Source organism: Lepisosteus oculatus, chromosome 26 (assembly GCF_040954835.1).
Source record: "Lepisosteus oculatus isolate fLepOcu1 chromosome 26, fLepOcu1.hap2, whole genome shotgun sequence".
Taxonomy (NCBI): Eukaryota; Metazoa; Chordata; class Actinopteri; order Semionotiformes; family Lepisosteidae; genus Lepisosteus; species Lepisosteus oculatus.
The window spans coordinates 2,573,284-2,591,495 of NC_090721.1; the positions used below are offsets into that span (position 1 = coordinate 2,573,284).

The window sequence follows — 18,212 nt, forward strand, 5'->3', positions numbered from 1 at the left end:
AAGTGAGGATATATTGTGAAATTGAAACACAAGGCATCAGGTTTCGGTCCTCATGTATTAACCTAAATTATCATCATCAAGAATTAGGAACTTTAAAATCTGTCATTTATCATACTGGGAGCCAGGGAAGAGACACCAGTATGGGTGTATCTGATGGGATGTTTTAGCTGGGACCACAGGCTGACTGAAACTTCTGAGAAAGGTATTGACTTTGATGTCACCCAAGGCAGTTCTCAGAGCGTGTTTGCCACACCCACCTTTTATTATTTTCATCATTCCCCCAGAGAAGTAAGGGTTAAGGAAAAAGGGAGGGGATGCCCTGTTTTAAAGAAGGCAGCTGGGAGTCTGTGCATTTTCTCTGTCAGGACGGCTGGCTGTGTTCAGGGAGCCAGGACCTCGAGGGAATAGGGGTTTCCGTTGCTTCCCAGCGATGGCTTTGCTGACAGCAGCTGTGCTCTACTGTGTGTCGGTCTGGACCGTAGCAGGAAAAGGTAGGTCTAGTCCCTCTCTCAGGCTGACCTCCCTGTGCCCTCAATATCGTCGCTAAAACAAAAAAAGCAGTGTGATTTTTTAAAAGTTGGGTAAGAATCTATATTTGTATGAACCTGCTGAGCAGCATAAGATACCTACTTTCCAGGGCAAAGCAGAGCTGGAATTCTGTATCTTTTGTTTCATCTCTCCTAGGGTTCGACGTGTGCATCGATCTCTGAATAGGATATAGCTTTTGTGAGCAGCCTTTGTTATTAACAGAAACTAGAAGAGGAACAAGTGCTAAGCGATGTGGTACAAAAAAAAGTTTCAATTACAGACTCTGATTTTTAGATCTAAAATCAATTTTTTTTGTGTGGCAATAACCTGGAAACCGATATGCACATCTTCATTTGGATTTCACTCTTGCTTAACATCTTTGTCAAATGAGAAATGAAACAGAGTAATGGACAATTATTAGGCACACTGGAATAATTACATTCCATTTCATCTGATGTGTGAAGATTGAAATGTGTCTCCTGGTAATGTATTATTTCTACTACTTTGTTTTAACCTGATGTCTGTCAGAAGGACATTATTGTGTCTCTGAGAAGTGTTTTTCAGAAATCTGGAAAACAGGTTTAGATTTGCAGTGCAAAGAAACAGAATAAAGACTGAATATGGAAAGCCAGTTTGGAGTCAACAATATTATTTATTTTTTCTTATTCTGCTGATGCTTTTACTTGAACTGAGCTGTAAAAAATAACGTTACAATGTGTATCATTCAGCATGTGTGGCATAAAAAGAATCCAACAGTATACAACATGAAAATAATTTAAAAATATGTGGTACGACACCTGCAGTATAACAAATACACAAAAGGATAATAGAACAGCAGTATGAGGAGGTGAGTCTCAAGCAGACCTGATGTGTGTCTGCAGTTCCATCAGGGGTGAGAATGAGGACAATGAGCAGATAAGAGTGATGGAACAGTGAAGGTGAGGAACAGTTATTATTGCTGGAATCTGGATGGGATTTAACCTAAGTTAGAATAAGGAATGCAAAAGGTCTGATAACTGTGAAAGGGTGACTGTTCTTAAACTGTCCATGGTTCTCTATTTGCAAGGACAGGAATAAGTGGTGAAAAGACGCTTGGGCAAAGGTTTTTCTTATTAGAAGTTTGATAGATAGGGTTCAGTGGTTTAGTGGGGTTCTGTGGCAAAGGCATTCATTGTTGTCAGGCTGCATCAAGCCATCAGTTTTCGCAGTGAAAGAAAAGTTTCAGAGAAAGATCAGTTTGGCACAGAAGATCTGGGAGTGGGCAGAAGGAAATAACGTGAGACTGGACTCACACCTTACACCTGCCTGCACATGTCTCATATAACAAAGAGGCAGCCCAACCCTATACTATGTGCAGATTATTTTAAACATTATATTCTCTCCAATGACATCCTCAACTCTGATGATGTATCTGAAAAGGTCATCAGAAAATTACTACTACTCACACCCTGATTAATCTTGCATTCCTTCTTCCTTTCTAAGCATGGGTGGAGATGGTACACTAAAGCAAAATCATTTTTAAGCCCTATTGTGATGCAGTTTTGAGCAAAACATAATGCACAATGAAAAGCTAGGTGTACCCTCAACAATTTACTTTAGTTTATCTCCTTGTTGTATTTTCTGTTCAAACTGATCTTCCACCTTGAAGCTTGATCACATTATTGTTATTTTGTATCACTCAAAACACAGACAATGCCATCCCCTGCATTTCAATGGTTTGGCGGTTGAGAAAAAGTCTGTGGGTCACTAATACACAGGTAATACCCTGTTTCTCTCAGATGTCTCCCAGTCCCTAGAATTCATGGCGAATCAGATTTGATATCCTCAACATTTTACACTTGGTCCTATATATTTGCACTGGGTCCTGGGGAGGTTTAGATGTGATAGAATAACAAAAACTGTGGTTTGCATGTGCATTGTGCCACCCCAGACGATTCCCCTTTTTATAACGATGCACAGCAATCATTCTGCAAGAACAGCCCCACCACATAGTTGGTCAGGTGAAGAAGTGATAAATCATGTCAGCCGTTGAATTAAAGAAGAAATTTCTGTGGAGGCATGCCAGAATGCACAAGCCCAAACAGGAATTTAGTCAGTTCACCTCAGTTTACACCTCTACTTACCTTAAGGAAAGTAGATTGTGTTGAGTTGTATTTGTTAAATAAATGCAGTCTTATTTGTGACTGCGAGCAGACAGGACAAGCTCCTCTGTGACCCCTTGTCCTCTCACACACACACTTCTCTGACACTAGGTGTTTTTTGCCATAGTGTTTGTTTTTTTTGCTGTAGTTTTGCTGTTTCTCACATCTCTCTCGCAACAGTCTCTCTAACATGACTGTACGCGCTACTGCAGCACCTGTCGGTCCTGTGGCGCACCCACTAACTAACACACCTGTGTATTGTGAGCTGCACCTGTGTGAAGACACTGATCGATAATTACTCTGTGAGTGGAGTTACACATGTCCTGTTTAACAACAATTCTTAAATGGTGTGGTTGCCTATGGCTCACAACAAAAACAGACAGAAACAAGTAACAGAAAAGTACAATTTTACCGATCATACAGGTTTATCAACAATCTAGTTATAGAATCCAAAGAGCATAACATATTTTCATTTGAACTTCATATATTCATTTATCTTTCTTTTACCAGCGGAGTTTAAGGAGTTTCTCTCTCAGACATAAGGCCAGGCTGGATTCAATGACTTTCAAAGAGTTTTCAGAGTTAACATTTAGATACATCATCATACACAGAATCCTGTTTTCTTTACAACTCAATAGCCAAGATGCATGATTTATGCTATATAGTAAAAAAAAAACTTTTCCCTTTGTTTTTCTGTGATACTGAATGATAATGGGCTCAAATTCAGATTAATGATTTGTGGCCCAGCTGTGTTCACGTGTTAAAGCCCTTCCAATTAACTCAGTGGAATTTATCTGAGCTGAGCCTAATTAATCATATGTATCTAAAATCATTTTTGTTCTTTGACTAATATACAACTTTCAATACTCCCCATTGTGCATCTACACAAAGACAATTTCTGTTTGTCAGTCTGTCTGTCTGTTCATCCACCCTCTGACCAGATAAAATCAAATTAAAGGTAGGTTAACGTTAGGATAGCTCAACATTGTTAGTTATTGCTTGGTATGGTAATTAAATCTGAAATCTAATTGTAGAGTGAGTCATGTAATTGTTAAGTGTTGTCTGTTTTGTATTAGCCTTCAGAACCTCATTAATTCACTTCAGTTAAAATGAGGTTACACTCTGATTAAAGGGTCTTTTCTGATTTACCTGGCAAGAGCTGTCAATCTTCTATGGAAACACGGTAATTGTCTATTTCCTACGGTTTTGGGTGGGACATAGTGGATCCCACGTCCATGTCCTCTGATACAATCACCATTATTTGTAGGCAAGGAACCGCTGCTAAGATTTTTCACAGTTGTCTATATGAGATACTCAGTTATTGGCCTTCTTGTATCTATACTGTGTCTGTTGTAGAATGCCCATCACCTTCTCCCATATCGCAGTGTGAGAAGGTGGAAGTGCCAGCAAATGTAAATGGATCATTGAAGGCACGGAAATTAAACACACAATGAGAATTAACTCAGTATGCAAGCTGCTTAAATCTCTGATCTTTGCAGTGACTTCAGTGGAGTACACCCCAGAGATCACCGCCTACAACATGGCTGGAAGGGTTACTGGCACCACGATGGTAATGAAACAGCCCAGGTGCTACTTTGACAACCAGCTCCTTCTGCCCTGCACCCCAGATAAATGTGAGATATGGCTGGTGGCCGCTGTAGGCTCAGGTGAGTAGCGATCCTGCTTAATTTAATCTCTTGAGTATTCCAGAGGAATGAAAAAATTGAGTGTCCACCAAGTTAGAGCAAGCACTCGCCATGTAAAAGACACTCTTCACGAAATGTGTGTGGATTTTGCTGCTGCAGGAAACTCCCAGGGCCAGCATAGACTAAGGATGAATGGGAAAGGTTGCCATTTCAGAAAAAAAAACACATGTAATGGTCTGTTTAATCTGACATGGACACAGGCTGTGCAGTCAGACCACCTGAATGAACGGGTAGCACCCAGAACTGGTTCACTACCATACAGTTTCTAAATTTCTAGAGGATTACTGTTTGTGTTTGGGAGTAGAGTTCTGCCCCAGTGGGCAGAAATCGGAGTTTGGAGTTATAGTTAGGATAACGGTAAGGATGTATGTGGCCTGTGAAATAGTATTTCCTTGTACCGAGTGTCAAAGTCTCCCTTTCACAGAGCAGTAGGAAGGATGGAACTCGGCTTGAAAAATCAAAAGAAAATGGATCTAAACTTATAAACAGGGGAGGAACAAAAGAAAAGATGAGCATAAAATAGGCAGCAAAAAACTCTTTTTTGCGATTCTGGTACTCATGCGAAGTGAAACTACAATTTCCTCCAGGAGTTTATTAAAAAGATCCAGAGTCTGGCCCGCTACAGCTTGGTGGGGAAGCCTGTGCCAGTTACCAGCAACTCTTTGTGCAAAGAAGTGTTTCGGATTGTTTATAATAAACAAATTCCCTTTTAGTTTCCAATTGTGACCTGTGTCCCCCTCGCACTCCTGACTTTGAAACAGTCCCCTGGGTTGTCTGTCTCTGCATCACTTGGTATTTTGCATCTACATAAAATCTCTTTTCAATCACCTTTGCTCACCAGATTTTACACCTCTAGCCTGTCCATGTATGACAATGGCAGACGTTCCGCCCAGGAATCATTGTCCCATATACATTACTGTTGTTATTATTAATGTTCAGTCTGTAATAATTAGATGCCACATATTCACACAAGTACCTCTTTTTATCTTTTGGGAAGCAGGAATCCAAAACTTCGATGCAGACAAGGGAAAATCCACCATCCTCAGTGAATCTCCCTATCCCACTGCTTTCACCGGCAGCCCCCCCAAGAACTACTACCTGACGAAGGTGGGACGTCAGCAGGTATTCCCCTGTCAGCAGTCCCGTGGGATTGTATATTTCAGAGTCGGGGATGAAGGAAACTGCACCTCGGCCAACTGCAATGGAATATTGCCGGCTGGCTCCACTGTCAGGTAATCTGCTCACTGGGCTCCAGTCAATCCTTCAAACCCCTATTCCAATCCAGACACAGAACGGCTCAGTAAAGCTCTCTTACTGTATCTCCGCTCACTCTATCTGGTAAGCAGCATCCCTGTGGTGCTGCCAAGCTTCATGTCTATAATGCATCACAACAACACTGAGCTCATCATATATCAATCAAAGCAATAGATTCCACATGTTGTGCTTGTTAGCGGTGGTATTGATCTCTTTCGGGGCCCACCATGATTTATGTGAGTAAAACCATGGATGCACGGTGCTTTAATGTGCCACAAGTAGGTTTCTTGTCATTGATACTAAAAATAAAGATTAAGTAGTATACTTAAGTGAATGAAATGTAAACTAGAAGACTGCACGGCACCTTCTGGTCATTATATGACAAACTCTGCCCCCTAATGGGATCTAAGTAAATTGCTTTTACTCGAGGTTAGAGTGAAAAAGAACACTTTGGTCTGGTATTCATTTTGAAACTTTTTCATTTTGGTTTTCGCCCCATGAGGTAGTGTATTAATATTTGTGTGTGGAAGAGTAAATGGATCTTGCTTTAGAATTTAATGTCTCTCTCTGTACAAGACAGCCAAGTTCAAGAGTCTTTTAAAATCATTAAGCAAAGCTGAAAAGAACTAAACCATTACTCCTTTGTCGTTTCCAGGGTGAAGTATGTTCTCGTTGACCCAGCGAGCAGAAATGTGACCACAGAAACCTATTGGTCTCAAAATATTACTCTTTACAGCTGTAAGTCCTTTTTGGTCTTTTTCTTATTCATGTAAATACATCTTTTAAAGCTACATATGTATCTGTGCTGAATACAGAGCAGGGAGTGGACTGTGTTTGTGATTTCTGCTGTGCTAAGACATTGTTTTATTGGAAGAGTAAAATAGTTGCAATTAAAGCCCATTTAGTTTCATTCTTTTTCTGTTTTTTTTTAAGAATTTAAAACAAATGTTGTTGTCATGTCAATTTAGCTTTTTGACAGACCTATTTCAGTTGAACTGAACCAGTTCAACACACAGTTGTACTGCAAGACAGATTCTGCTCTCGATGTAGCCAGGCAGTCACTCTAGAAATTAAGTGAGGTCATTCATAACCACAAAACCCAACACCAACAGGGTAAATGTGCACAATCACTGAATCCTGGCCTTCATTTCTCGGCAGCGACGGATCCAGTGGTCATCTTTGATGGAATCAGGCAACGCTCTGCAGGGATGATTGTCATCACCTCTATCTTGAGTGTCCTTCTCTTCCTGCTGCTGCTGCTGCTCATTGCAGGCTTGATCTATGCCAAGTAAGTTGGATAAATCGCAGATCTTTGAAAAGTCTTTCATTTGCAAAGTCCACATTCTAGTTTTATTGCCTAAGAGTTAATCAGGCCGTTATTCCTTGCACCAGTCTTAGGGCTGCGGTTATAAGATGATAAAATAATTAATTAAAGGAAAAATGTACTCCAGTACTAGGAAGGAAACTGATGAGTGATAGTTCTCCAGTTTCTAGAGTCATATTAAACCCTAATGAAAAGAAAACATCTGTTTTTTTTAAAGAGGCTTAGCACTAATTATTAATCAAAATCCAACAATCAGCATAATATGACCTGATGTACAGTATGCATAGAGGACAACATTGGCCAAAAACATCACTAACCCATTGCAGAGAAAATGAAAGATGTCTTTTTTCAAAAACTAAAAGCACCTGTAAAAGTATAGCCCAAGCACTAGCTTAACTCTTCTGTCTCTATCTTTGCAGCAGACACAGGTGTTGGAAGCAGCACAAAGAAGGTATCCCAGCCAAACTGGGCTCCTTACGGATCAAGAAGTATGACACACACAACTTACAAAGAACCCAGCCCCAAGAGTCCCAGAAAGTACAGGATGGAGTTAAAAGGTACATTGAACCTGGCATGCCCAACCAATACTCCTTCCCCGAAGACATTCCAGAGCTTCAGGACTCCAACAGCATCCAGAACTATCAGACACATAACTTGCAAAATGATGGCCTTTATGCCAACCCTATTTAAACCAGCCGACAAACAACTCGCAGAGGTGTCGTTTTGAGAGGTTGCCTTGATTCCGCACAAATGCCGTTGAATTTTCAAATTGATAAATTTGTAATTATTTTTACCCATTTACCACCCCATGTCTGACCATCTAGCTGTAACAGATTTCTAAGTCACTCACAAAACAGCCTCTGAAATGAAAGTCTGAAGACACAGAAGCCCTAGATGAGTATGATACAATGAGGCATATATGCCACCCAGAGGACACATCTCACAAAGTACCGGTCAGTCTATGGTTTACAACCAGTGTAAGAGCACGTCCCACTGACAGACAGTCCAGCCTGAACTGGAACCCATCTCTGTGAGCAATCCAGCAATCTGTGAGATTGGAGAACATGGAGAACATGAGCAAGCAAATAATGTTTACGACTTGAAAATGAGTTCTTTCACTTTGTAAATCTTAAGGAACTAAAGGGTAAACTGGTTGTGCGATCTTTTATATTATGAAGGATGGGCAGTGAGAGGTTTTTTGTATTAACCTTCGACTGGAAATCTGTATAAATATCATTATTGAGTTGTGCGTTATTGTTGCAGTGGGAAAATATTTAATCTCACAGTGAAAAAACTGACATGTGCACTGAACATAATATACATTGTTAAAATCCCCACTTGAGGGTTCCATTGTCCCACAGAAACATTAGCATCATACAAAGCATTACACTGAATAGTTTAAAATAAACCTGGGGCACATCATTTGAAAATATTTTTCACACCTTGATCCATTATTGATTGTTTTTGTATTTAAGGGGTTGTTCTGGGATTCTGGGATTTTTATTTACTCCACTCTCAGCTGTCTCATTATTTATTCAGTATTTAAACCTTGTTGTCTACTGTAGGGAGCTATGCTGAATTTAAGTTAAAACCTATGTGTATTTTAGTATTTTCTCCACATCGGGTATAGGTTTATATAAATGTAAATGCACACTCGGACTACTTGATATGCCATAATACAGTGTATATCAATATAAGATAAAAAAATGTGTCCTGTGTTTGTGTGTCCCTTCGATTGTGTAGAGAATATGTCTCACTACAAACTAAAAGTTGATACTCTGGCATCTTGAAATGTAATTGCTGGAAGAGATCCTTGGATCAATTAAGTATTAATTACCAAACAGGCTTGTTCCTTTGCTGGACCACATACTGTATAGTCATACCTGTGTTCAAAACATCTGCTTTTTGCATCTTCCAAAAACTTGCTTAATGCATTAGCATTACATTTCACGTTTATTCACAGGGCCCATGCTACTCCTCTTAGGAGAGTTCGGATGAGGTTATAAACAGATCCTGGCTGTCAGCTCTGTAAGTCCAGGTAACGGGAACAGGTTTACACGTTTTTAGGAGCGTCTCAAAATTAATACATTTTGAAAATATGCGGGATCTGTGTAGAGCTATAACTTAGGTATTAGTCACCTGACTGTTACGCTCTGATCTCAGTTAACGATAATCCAAGCGAGTTCTCTTAGCAGGGATGATTGCAGCAAAGACTATTCAGAGAGGGTGGATACAGCCTGCTATTAATTGTCTTGTGTTTGGATGGGAATTAAAATTCTATTTTGCTTGGGCCACAGCTCGTCAGCTCTCTGTCTCTATCAGTACTCGGGCGATTTGGGACCCTCGTAAAGATGCGATAGTGGTGTCTGGCGACTAAGTTTCTTATTCCCCTTGTTTATTTTTCATACTTTTGTTTTGACTGAAACACTGTAATATACATTGTATCTCTGGAAGAAGTGTATGTTTTTTTAATTATGTAATTGTCTTTGTTTCCTCCCCCGTGGGCTTGGGGTAGAAATAAATCAAAATAAATTAATCGCTAAAAAACATGTGGCTTTCACCCCCTCCGCCACCCTGTCCTGTTGTACTGTACTCAGGTGACGCTGCAAAGCAGTCAGGTAGAAAAGAAATTCTAGAAGAAGGCGAGGCCAAGCATAGTTTAACGGATACGGTGCGTAACAAGTGTTACTTCAGGTGTCGCCTGTCTAACGGAACTGTCATTTTAAAAGAAGACCTGCGACATTATCCTGTACCTGACTTTCCTGGAGAGAAAGTTAAAAAAAAGTGATTGTCATGCTTCTCCTGGAGTTGTGTTTTATCGCCGTGCTTTTTGGCAGCCAAGCTCAAAGTAAGTAGTTCATCAGCTCCAGCTGCGTCTTTGTGTCTTGATTACCGGTTATATTAGTGTAGTTATTCAGTACCTAAATACTGTACCACTGCTTGACGTCAGTCGGTTGCCTTTGGTTGGTATATTTAAGAACTACAAACATAACGACTTGGACCCTGTTTATAATTGCTTTTTAATTCCTCATGGACTTACAGTATGAAGTCGTGGCAGGATAGACGAGGTTCGGGGGGGAGCTTATTTTAGTCTTTATCCGAGAATAGTGTTGTTAACAGACTACAACGGAATGTGTTCTTTATGGATGACTAGCGATGTCCTGTTTTATTCCTGCCATACCAGGGACGTTGTAACTAAAGCACACTTCTCAACAGTGGAAAGAGATACAGTAGCTATGGTGGTATGTACGGGAGGACTGCGTCTAAAAGAGTAACTTTACCATACAGTACCTTATTAATTCTGCCTGAATGGTGTCTTCTGAATTGAGAGGTATATAGATACCATGAGTTATAAGCTCTAGAGAAATAGAGCAGAGGACTTGCTGAATACACTTCACAGTGTTGTAGAGTATACTGTACTGAAGGAGCAGGACACTCTGAAGGTTTGCTATGCTAAGCTGGTGTGCAAGACACAGTTGTTCTAATTTAAACGAACATGTCTGTTTGATGTAGAGGGCGGGGTATGTACACTGCCCAGAGCACTAGGCCATGTTATGGTCAGTACAACAGAGAGCATTATTGCAGAAACTGAAACTCTCAGCGCAGCTATTCCTGTAGTCAGCCAAAATGCCCAATTCAATGATGGTCACAGCATAACACACGCATTGAAATCTAACAGTTGGTTATATTAAAATGTTACAGCTACTTCTGTGAAGCTCAGTCTTGACATTGTTTTAATGCCACAGATCAGTGTTCAGTCAGTATTAAAGTAGCAACAGAATGCCAGTTAAAACATTGCTGTAACGTGAGATTTAATAAGGAAAAGGGCCTCCTGTATAATTAAATCAGCCGCTGCTCCTCACAGCAACCTGAGAAGAGTATTGTTCTGAGCTGACCGAATGCAGGACAAGCCACACTGAGTTTCTGTGAAAGACAGTCTCCGAGGACGTGTGATTGGAGTCTGTGTGTTGGATTAGGGAAGACAGTTCTCGGAAAGAGCTTGGAGGAAAACAAAAAAAAAAGGGCAAACTGGTTTTTCCGGCCTAGACAGTCGTTTCTTTCTTTTTTGTGTCCTTCAGACAGAAGCTAAGCCCAAATTCAGTACAACACTAGCACAAATAAACACCCAAGAATCATAGGATTCAGGTAATTAATTTCAAGATTTGTTAGTAAAAATGCAGTTCATCATAATTTATTTACCCTCAAGAAATGTATGTATGTCTTTGGTTCCTCATAGTCTTGTTAGGTCATAAATCATGAAGTAGTTTCTTTATACCTTATCTGAAGGAATTGGAATACTTAGTCTTTTTCAAAATCTGTGTTGAAAAGAGAAAACAATGGTTAACTCAAGTTACCATTACCAAACAGTATCTGTGTCAGAACTGGCAATGTGTTAGATTTGTCCTAATGCTTTATAGCTCATTCGTACAGCATTAACAATAGATCCTGAAACATAACAAACATGGTTTCAAGATCTTGTGTTGTATAAAACAAGAAAGGTAGTTATCTTGTAGCTAGGATTCAGGAAGTTAAAGCTGAAATAATGTAACTGATTGAGGCAATGTCAAAACCCTCATTAGAAATCGTTCATTCACAATATTTTATTGTCATGAGCAAATCCTTCCTTCTGTTTAAATCTTCAAAACAGTTACTGACAGATCTGCAAAAATGTAAGTGACAAAAAACAAAATTGAATCTGATATTAGTGTTAAGGCTTCAAAATGTTTTATCAATGTGCTGCAAAGCGTTGTGCATCATAAATTTAATTTCTCCTTTCTCGCCCCAACACCTTCAAGGAGTCTGTTCAGAATCGTACCAGTCCTGTGTGATGCTTTTGCCCTGATCATGCATTGTGCTCACCTACTCGCCAGTTGCTCCAGCAATAATCATTTCTGACAATATTCCCCGAGGTATAAGTGGGAGAAAACGTGACAGGAAACTGAAAGACAGCGCAGTGCTTTGTGGCCCACTGCTGAAGCGCTGAAGCCAATATGTGCAACAGAGAGATATATCTCCTGTCTAATTAACTTACGGTAATTCAGCACTGAGGAGTCTTTTCATATATTTGTTTTATAGGATAGAAATGTCACAGAAAAATCCACGCAGGAAGATCAATATAGGTCCTATATTCCCTCATATTAATAGCATTGTAATGTGTAGTGAAATTATGCTGAGATGGCAAAGCACAGAGTAGTGCGATAAACCCGAATTAAACTATGGGAAACCATACTAAAGCAAACTTGAGCTGGTGAACACCTGCAAACATAGCCAAAAGACCATGTCAGGAGATAAACATGTAAGAAGCAATGGACAGAGTAGGTGGCACAAATATCCTTTTCAAGTGAGGTCTGTTTGTTTTCTGAGTGGCCCATATCACAGACTATCGTCACGTGCGAACTCAGGTCTGACTGTTCCTGCCTCTTACTGCAGCAGTCCCCTCAGTGGACTATGTGCCAGAGATCATTCCCATGAAACTGGCTGGCAGGCTCACCGGTACAACCTTCCTGCTGAGGCAGCCCCTGTGCTACTTCAGCAACCAGCAGGGCCTGAACTGCAGCCTCAGCACCTGTGAGATATGGCTAGCTGTTGCCAGAGAAGCAGGTAAGTGTTACCTCAAATTACACTTTTTGGCAGAAATAACCCAAAGAGCGCGAGTTCCTTGCCTGGATTAATCTGAATCCCCTCCCCCATCCCTTTAAAACAATTCTGCTTATATCCAATTGGATTTGTTTCATTTCTTTTTGATACCTGCAGAACAGGGGCTCAGAAGTGCCAAGTATTATCCAATATAAATGTTTATTCTGTTACACCATGGAAAGTGTAACAAATGATCCTGTAAGCCATGTGGTAAAGATATAGTGAAACACGGAAGTATGGCAAAACTGTGTGAAGAGTTATCTGGGAGAGTTATCTGGTAAAAGAATGCTAAACCTGGGAAACACCCTGGGGAATTGGGAAAAACTGAGATGTTTTATTGTGCTTAACATTTGCAAGGAGTTTTGCATTTGATGATAGGTGAACAGCTATCTCCAATGAATTTTGAGACCATTTAAAAACCAACTCCAACTACGTGGTTCACTGCCACAGAACCGTGACTTTTATAATTAACTAATACCATGCCTTTACCTGATTGAACTGTCAAGATAGCAGAACTAATTTCAGTGGGTTCTCATGAAATAAATTTGCTCTCTATATCCATGGTTACAGCGAATGTCTCATTTTACTGATAAGGCAAAGGACATGGGTTCCTGTTCAAGATGCGTGCTTGTTGTTCATGGATAGCCCAAAGCAAAATATTTAATAATAAACACCCCTCTGAACGATATTGTTATGAAACAAGATTTCATCAGGAGAAGTGTGTAGGCTGGAGTGTACCCTGGTTGTTAGAGTACGAAGCGCACAGAGTGTGTGTACAACAGGGCTCAGTACACTGATCGAGTTACAGAAGTGATGTCACTCCTTTTGAAATAAGGACAGTGTGAATTTCTGCTAAAGCAAAGGACCTGGTTTATTGGTATGGCACGGAGTAATCTGCTGTCCAGGAAGTGGCTCTGTGCATACTCGGAGACGACAAGGAACGGGGATCAAATGCCAGCAGGGTCAGAGGGAGCTGTGGGATTGAATGCTAGTGTATTGCAAGGTTGGTACCAAGCAATGCAGTTGGAAGGAATGGAGCAAGCAGAATCAGATGCAGAATATCAATAGTGAGAGCTTGAGTTCAAAACCCCCTGGTTTGGGTGTCTAGATCCTTAATTACTACTTTGTGCCGAACTAATTCTGATTTAACAGTAGAGTAATCATTGGTCTGGGTGATAAATTGGCATTCTGTCCAGTATGTAGTTTTGCTTTTCTCAATATGTTTCCAAAACAGGTTTTGGGTTATAATCCCCGTCTTCTGGAATAACCAGCCTGTTTCCTTGATCTAGAGACTATAAAGGACCCTCATTGAAAGAAAACTGTAAAGGTTTAAGTAATGTCTCTGATTTGTGTGTGAAAGAGCACAGAGCCAGGCTGCCAACACAATAAAGTACCCCTCTCTGGAAATAAGTAAAATAAACTGTCTTCTTTTATGTGAATCTCATACACAACAACTATGAAACTAGCAAAAAAAATGTTTTGGACTGTTTAACAAAGCGACTTCACCTGGGGCTATTGGCTTTCCGCACAGCTTGTGTTTGCTCTCTGCGTCCTTAAGCAGGAGTTAACAATTTCGATACGGACAAGGTCCAGCCCTCGTTCGACATCGTCAGCGCTTCTCCATATCCCGAGGCCTTCCAGAACAAGAACTACTACGTCACCAGACTGGGGGTCCAGAACAACTTCCTCTGTGCTGAGCTCCCCGGCATCAGGTATTTCCGAGTGGGAGCTGAAGGCAACTGCAGCACTCCCACCTGCAATGGAATTCTGCCTGCTGGCTCCACTGCCAGGTAAAATCCGTGTGGGATATTTCCAGTGTCACCCAAGAAGGGAGCACTGTTGTGGCTGTTGTGGTTAACTGTTCTCTTGTTAGCAGACCAAAATCAGGTCTGAAAAAAGTTAACCACACAGCCACAAGAGTCAGTAAGCTCATATGTGAATTTCTTTGTGTTTTCAGAGTGAAGTATCTTCTCATTGACCCAGAAAACAGGAGAGTGTCCTACGAGACAAAATGGTCCTTTCCTATCACTCTCATATCATGTAACTACCTTTTTCACCTTATCCTACCTGTATGGTTGTTTTTTACCTCAGTGCCTCTCCAGTATTCCGTGCACTAGATACACCTTGACTTGTTGTGGCCACTGAGACACAGTGTTTCCGAAATAGCAAATGAATTCTTCCAGTCTCTTACAGGTCGCCTTTTGCTGTAGAGCAATTCGCAGAGTACCAGCAAAGCCACAGTGTGTCAAAAGTACAGTAGGACAACCACTAGATGGAACCGATGAGCAGTATTTAGTCTTTCTTTACATTCTGTCCAAGCCTATACATCCACATGGCAAATAATTCCGTATATCAGGAATCTCTAAACGGCTACAAAGAGCTTTATTGGCATGACTGATGAGATACATTGCTGCCAAAGCATATACCGTACATTTAGCACAACATTTGCTGTAAAATTACATTAAAACAGACTGTAAGCATCCAGAAATATTTTAATCCACAGGAAACATTTTTGTCCAAAAAAGTAGATTTTCATTTGTGTTAAAAGTCCTTCTTGGTCTTTCAGATTTATGTACTGTACAAACATGCTCGGTTACACTAAGACCAGACACAGACAGTGTCTTTTCCAGAGGCTGTGACAGTAGATCACATACTGGGCTGCAGTTTCCTCTCCCCTCCCCTGGTAGGACTGGAAGTTGTTCTGGGTTTAGATTTGTTATTTTAGGAAAGAATGTTTGTCTAATGCCAAAGTATTTCTTGCAGTGTAGCAGAAAGTGCATCTCTGTTTATGCTTCTCCCTGTTGGCAGTGGGAGCACAGTCTGTCCTCTCTGGGCAGCCATGTCTGTCTGTCGCCCAATTTCTATGGCCAGACTGTGGTCACTGAGCTTGTAGTTCGTCAGGGTCTGTTTCTCTCTGCTGTCTCTTAGCCTGGTCAGATACTCAGCTAACATGTATTGTCTTTTCTTGGTCCTAAAGCATTCCAGTTGTGTGTTGTGTTTGTGTGTGTGTGCGTCCCAGTAGGTAAGGCACTGTTGTTTGGCTTAAGCCCGGATTTGGTTAACGTTCATTTGTGTTGTTGCAGCTGTGCTGTCCTGGGGTTGGCTGTTGTCAGTCAGCTTCAGGATCAGCTGGTTAAAGGGGCTCTTCTCTGGGCTCAGCAGGGCCTTGTGGTGGTAGATGGTCATCTCTCAGCAATGTGTCTGTGTCTACCACAGTGATGCCCAGCTCCTCCATTGATGATTGGACATGGAAGCGCTCTGGAGGGATGGTGGTCATCACAGTCATCACTTCCTGCCTGCTGGCCATCCTGCTGCTGCTGGTGGCAGCGCTGCTGCTGGGCGGGTGAGTCTTCAAGCTCCACTGCTCAAATGCTCACCCTGGTCTGGTGACTCAGCCCCGGGCTTGACCTGAATCTTTATGGTTTGAAACCAGCTATGTACTTTCAACAAGTCCTCATCATTTTTTACACAATTCCATTCAAGTACGCACCACTTTTTAGGGTGGAGCTTGTCGTTGTAACAACTGTCTGATGATGTGATACTTGCTCATCTATTTTCAGGTCTGTATTTCTGCTGCATCTGAACTCCTAATATCTGCAATGTGCCTGGCTCTCGTAGTGACACCATTTTTTTTTATCCAGGTTTACTAGTGTCTGGCTTTAGGATTTAGATGTGAACTTCACTTTTCAATGTGCTGATCGTACTCAAACTTCACACAATCTGTCCCCACAGTTCAAGCGTCTTCAGCAAGAAGCAGGACATCACAACAGACCTGGTTCCTGGCTCATTCAGTGTCAGGAGGTACAGCACCCAACATAACGTCTACTCACAAGCATCTGGTATCTCTCCTCATCTCATCTGAACCCATCGCCTCATCCCCCAGGGAAGAATGGTGTGGTCCTCCAGCCTCCATTGGAAAGATGAGCTGTGTTCCATGGGATCACTGATCTTGTTTGGTTTAGTTAATCTTTGACTGGACAGTATTGACTGAAGATCATTCCCTGCCCACACTACATTATGTTAAATAGACAGTAGTTTATAAACATTTCCTTTAGCTGAACAACACTGCTGAACAACTCAATTGACATTTATCTTTCTCAGTCTATTCTGTAATGAACTTTCACCCCACTGAGTGACAGGGTGAACACTGACATTAAGTCACCATCAGTCATTGCTTATCAAAGCAGTTTTGGAAGTCTTGAAGCATGCTTTTAGCACATGCATTATTTGCTAACTATGTCAACTATGTTGCCAGTTTCTCAGTCTGTTGAGTTTCTGTCGTCACATGAAAGCACAAAAGATTGTGATGAGCAGGAACACACAGCAACGCTGCTCTTGATGGAGGAGTTTCCATGGTAACGAGAGCAGCAACTCTTGCTTCTTTTCCCAGCAAAATCCTGAGACTGAACCTGAGGGTTGTCAGCGTTTATCCCCTCACAATCTTATCTGCAGCCCTTGTAAAGTAGCTGCTTAGTGCCACTGGTTTCCAGTAATTTTCATTATTTTACTCCACTTACTCAAAAAAGAACCAGAACAAACAAGGCTAATGACAACAACCAACAGCTGAAGACATTTTGGCGCAAGACAGTTCTGAGTTGGACCAGTGATGTTAATGGAGCTCTAACAAACATCTGGGAGGGACGAGGGCAGCCAGATTAATTCAACTCCCGCAGCCACACGTCACCCTCTCCTCTTCCTCACTCATTTTGCAAAACTCCTCCACCTCATCTCCATCTTGCAGATACCCACTGGGGCATGGGGGTCCCGTGCTATAGCCGGCTAGTCGGCCCTCAGCCAAGCTGGTTAAACCAAGCTTCCACAAACTCAATAAACGATTGTACTTTCACACAATTTACGGCTGCTCTCATTCCTCGTGAACACAAAGTTATTCCACATATCGGATAAGACTCCTCTATGCACTACAGATACATGCATATTTAAGTATGCTGTTGCCTATCTCAGCTTTCTTCCTCTTTGGGTATCTTCAGAACTCAACTTCTTGCCTAAGACAACCTTGGAAGACATTCCATTGCTGTTTCTGGATTGCCAACTGTTTTCCTAAGGCCTCTAATATAAAAAAAGGTTTTTAGGAATGGGTGAGTGATTTTAATCAGTGCATGTATCAATCAATCCTGTTGTTTATCTAAGTACTAGTCTATACCAAGTACCATCTCAGGCAGAAATTGTATCCGGTTGTAGATAGAGTACTTTGAGGTTGCCAGTCAGACCATGTGTTCCAATGCCAGGTGGTCACATGCTTACAGATAACATTCAGATGCTTTATATTGTTTATTTTAGGAGCTGTAAATAATGTCCTTTTAAATGTGAATAAATATTTTTCAGATTTATCTAGTGTGACTGTTATTCAAGGCAGAATGTTTCGGCTTAGGATATTTCCTGATTCCTGTTTTAATATCTTCGCCAGGCGTCATTTCGAAATCCCGTCCTTCAATCAGCAAAAGAGGGCAAGATTTATAAACCCGTGTATAATGAGAAAAGAAAGCTCTCCCTCCCAGTATTTAAATTAAGCCCTTTAAAGTCTCAATACCCTCATCTACCGTATCACTTCTTGTAAAGTACTAGGGAAAGATTTTAATTCTCATTAGAAAAGAAATGACTAGA

At 41.1% G+C, this 18,212-nt stretch overlaps 1 protein-coding gene across 5 annotated transcripts; it reads left to right on the forward strand.

Moving 5' to 3' along the window:
* Window positions 1–344: 344 nt before the first annotated feature.
* LOC102684290 (uroplakin-3b-like protein 1) lies at window positions 345–17,938 on the forward strand. Of its 5 annotated transcripts, none has more exons than XM_015367278.2 (7): window positions 6,827–6,917; window positions 7,373–7,510; window positions 12,384–12,554; window positions 14,149–14,380; window positions 14,548–14,630; window positions 15,807–15,933; window positions 16,323–17,938. In XM_015367278.2, the coding sequence occupies exons 1-7, from the start codon at window positions 6,911–6,913 to the stop codon at window positions 16,450–16,452; spliced, it is 888 nt and encodes a 295-aa protein (XP_015222764.1). In that variant the 5' UTR covers window positions 6,827–6,910; the 3' UTR covers window positions 16,453–17,938. The 5 variants fall into 5 exon arrangements, with proteins under 5 accessions (XP_015222763.2, XP_015222764.1, XP_015222765.1 ...); XM_015367279.2 differs by having other exon boundaries at window positions 14,152–14,380; XM_015367277.2 differs by lacking the exons at window positions 12,384–12,554; window positions 14,149–14,380; window positions 14,548–14,630; window positions 15,807–15,933; window positions 16,323–17,938 and adding exons at window positions 345–491; window positions 4,169–4,336; window positions 5,376–5,607; window positions 6,285–6,367 and having other exon boundaries at window positions 6,788–6,917; window positions 7,373–9,515.
* Window positions 17,939–18,212: the final 274 nt, after the last annotated feature.

Coding starts and splice junctions, on each gene's coding strand:
- LOC102684290 (XM_015367277.2), top strand. CDS start 431: ATGGCTTTGCTGACAGCAGCTGTGCTCTACTGTGTGTCGGTCTGGACC. Junction 4,337..5,375: donor GGTGGCCGCTGTAGGCTCAG/GTGAGTAGCGAT, acceptor TTTGGGAAGCAG/GAATCCAAAACTTCGATGCA. Junction 6,918..7,372: donor GCAGGCTTGATCTATGCCAA/GTAAGTTGGATA, acceptor CTATCTTTGCAG/CAGACACAGGTGTTGGAAGC.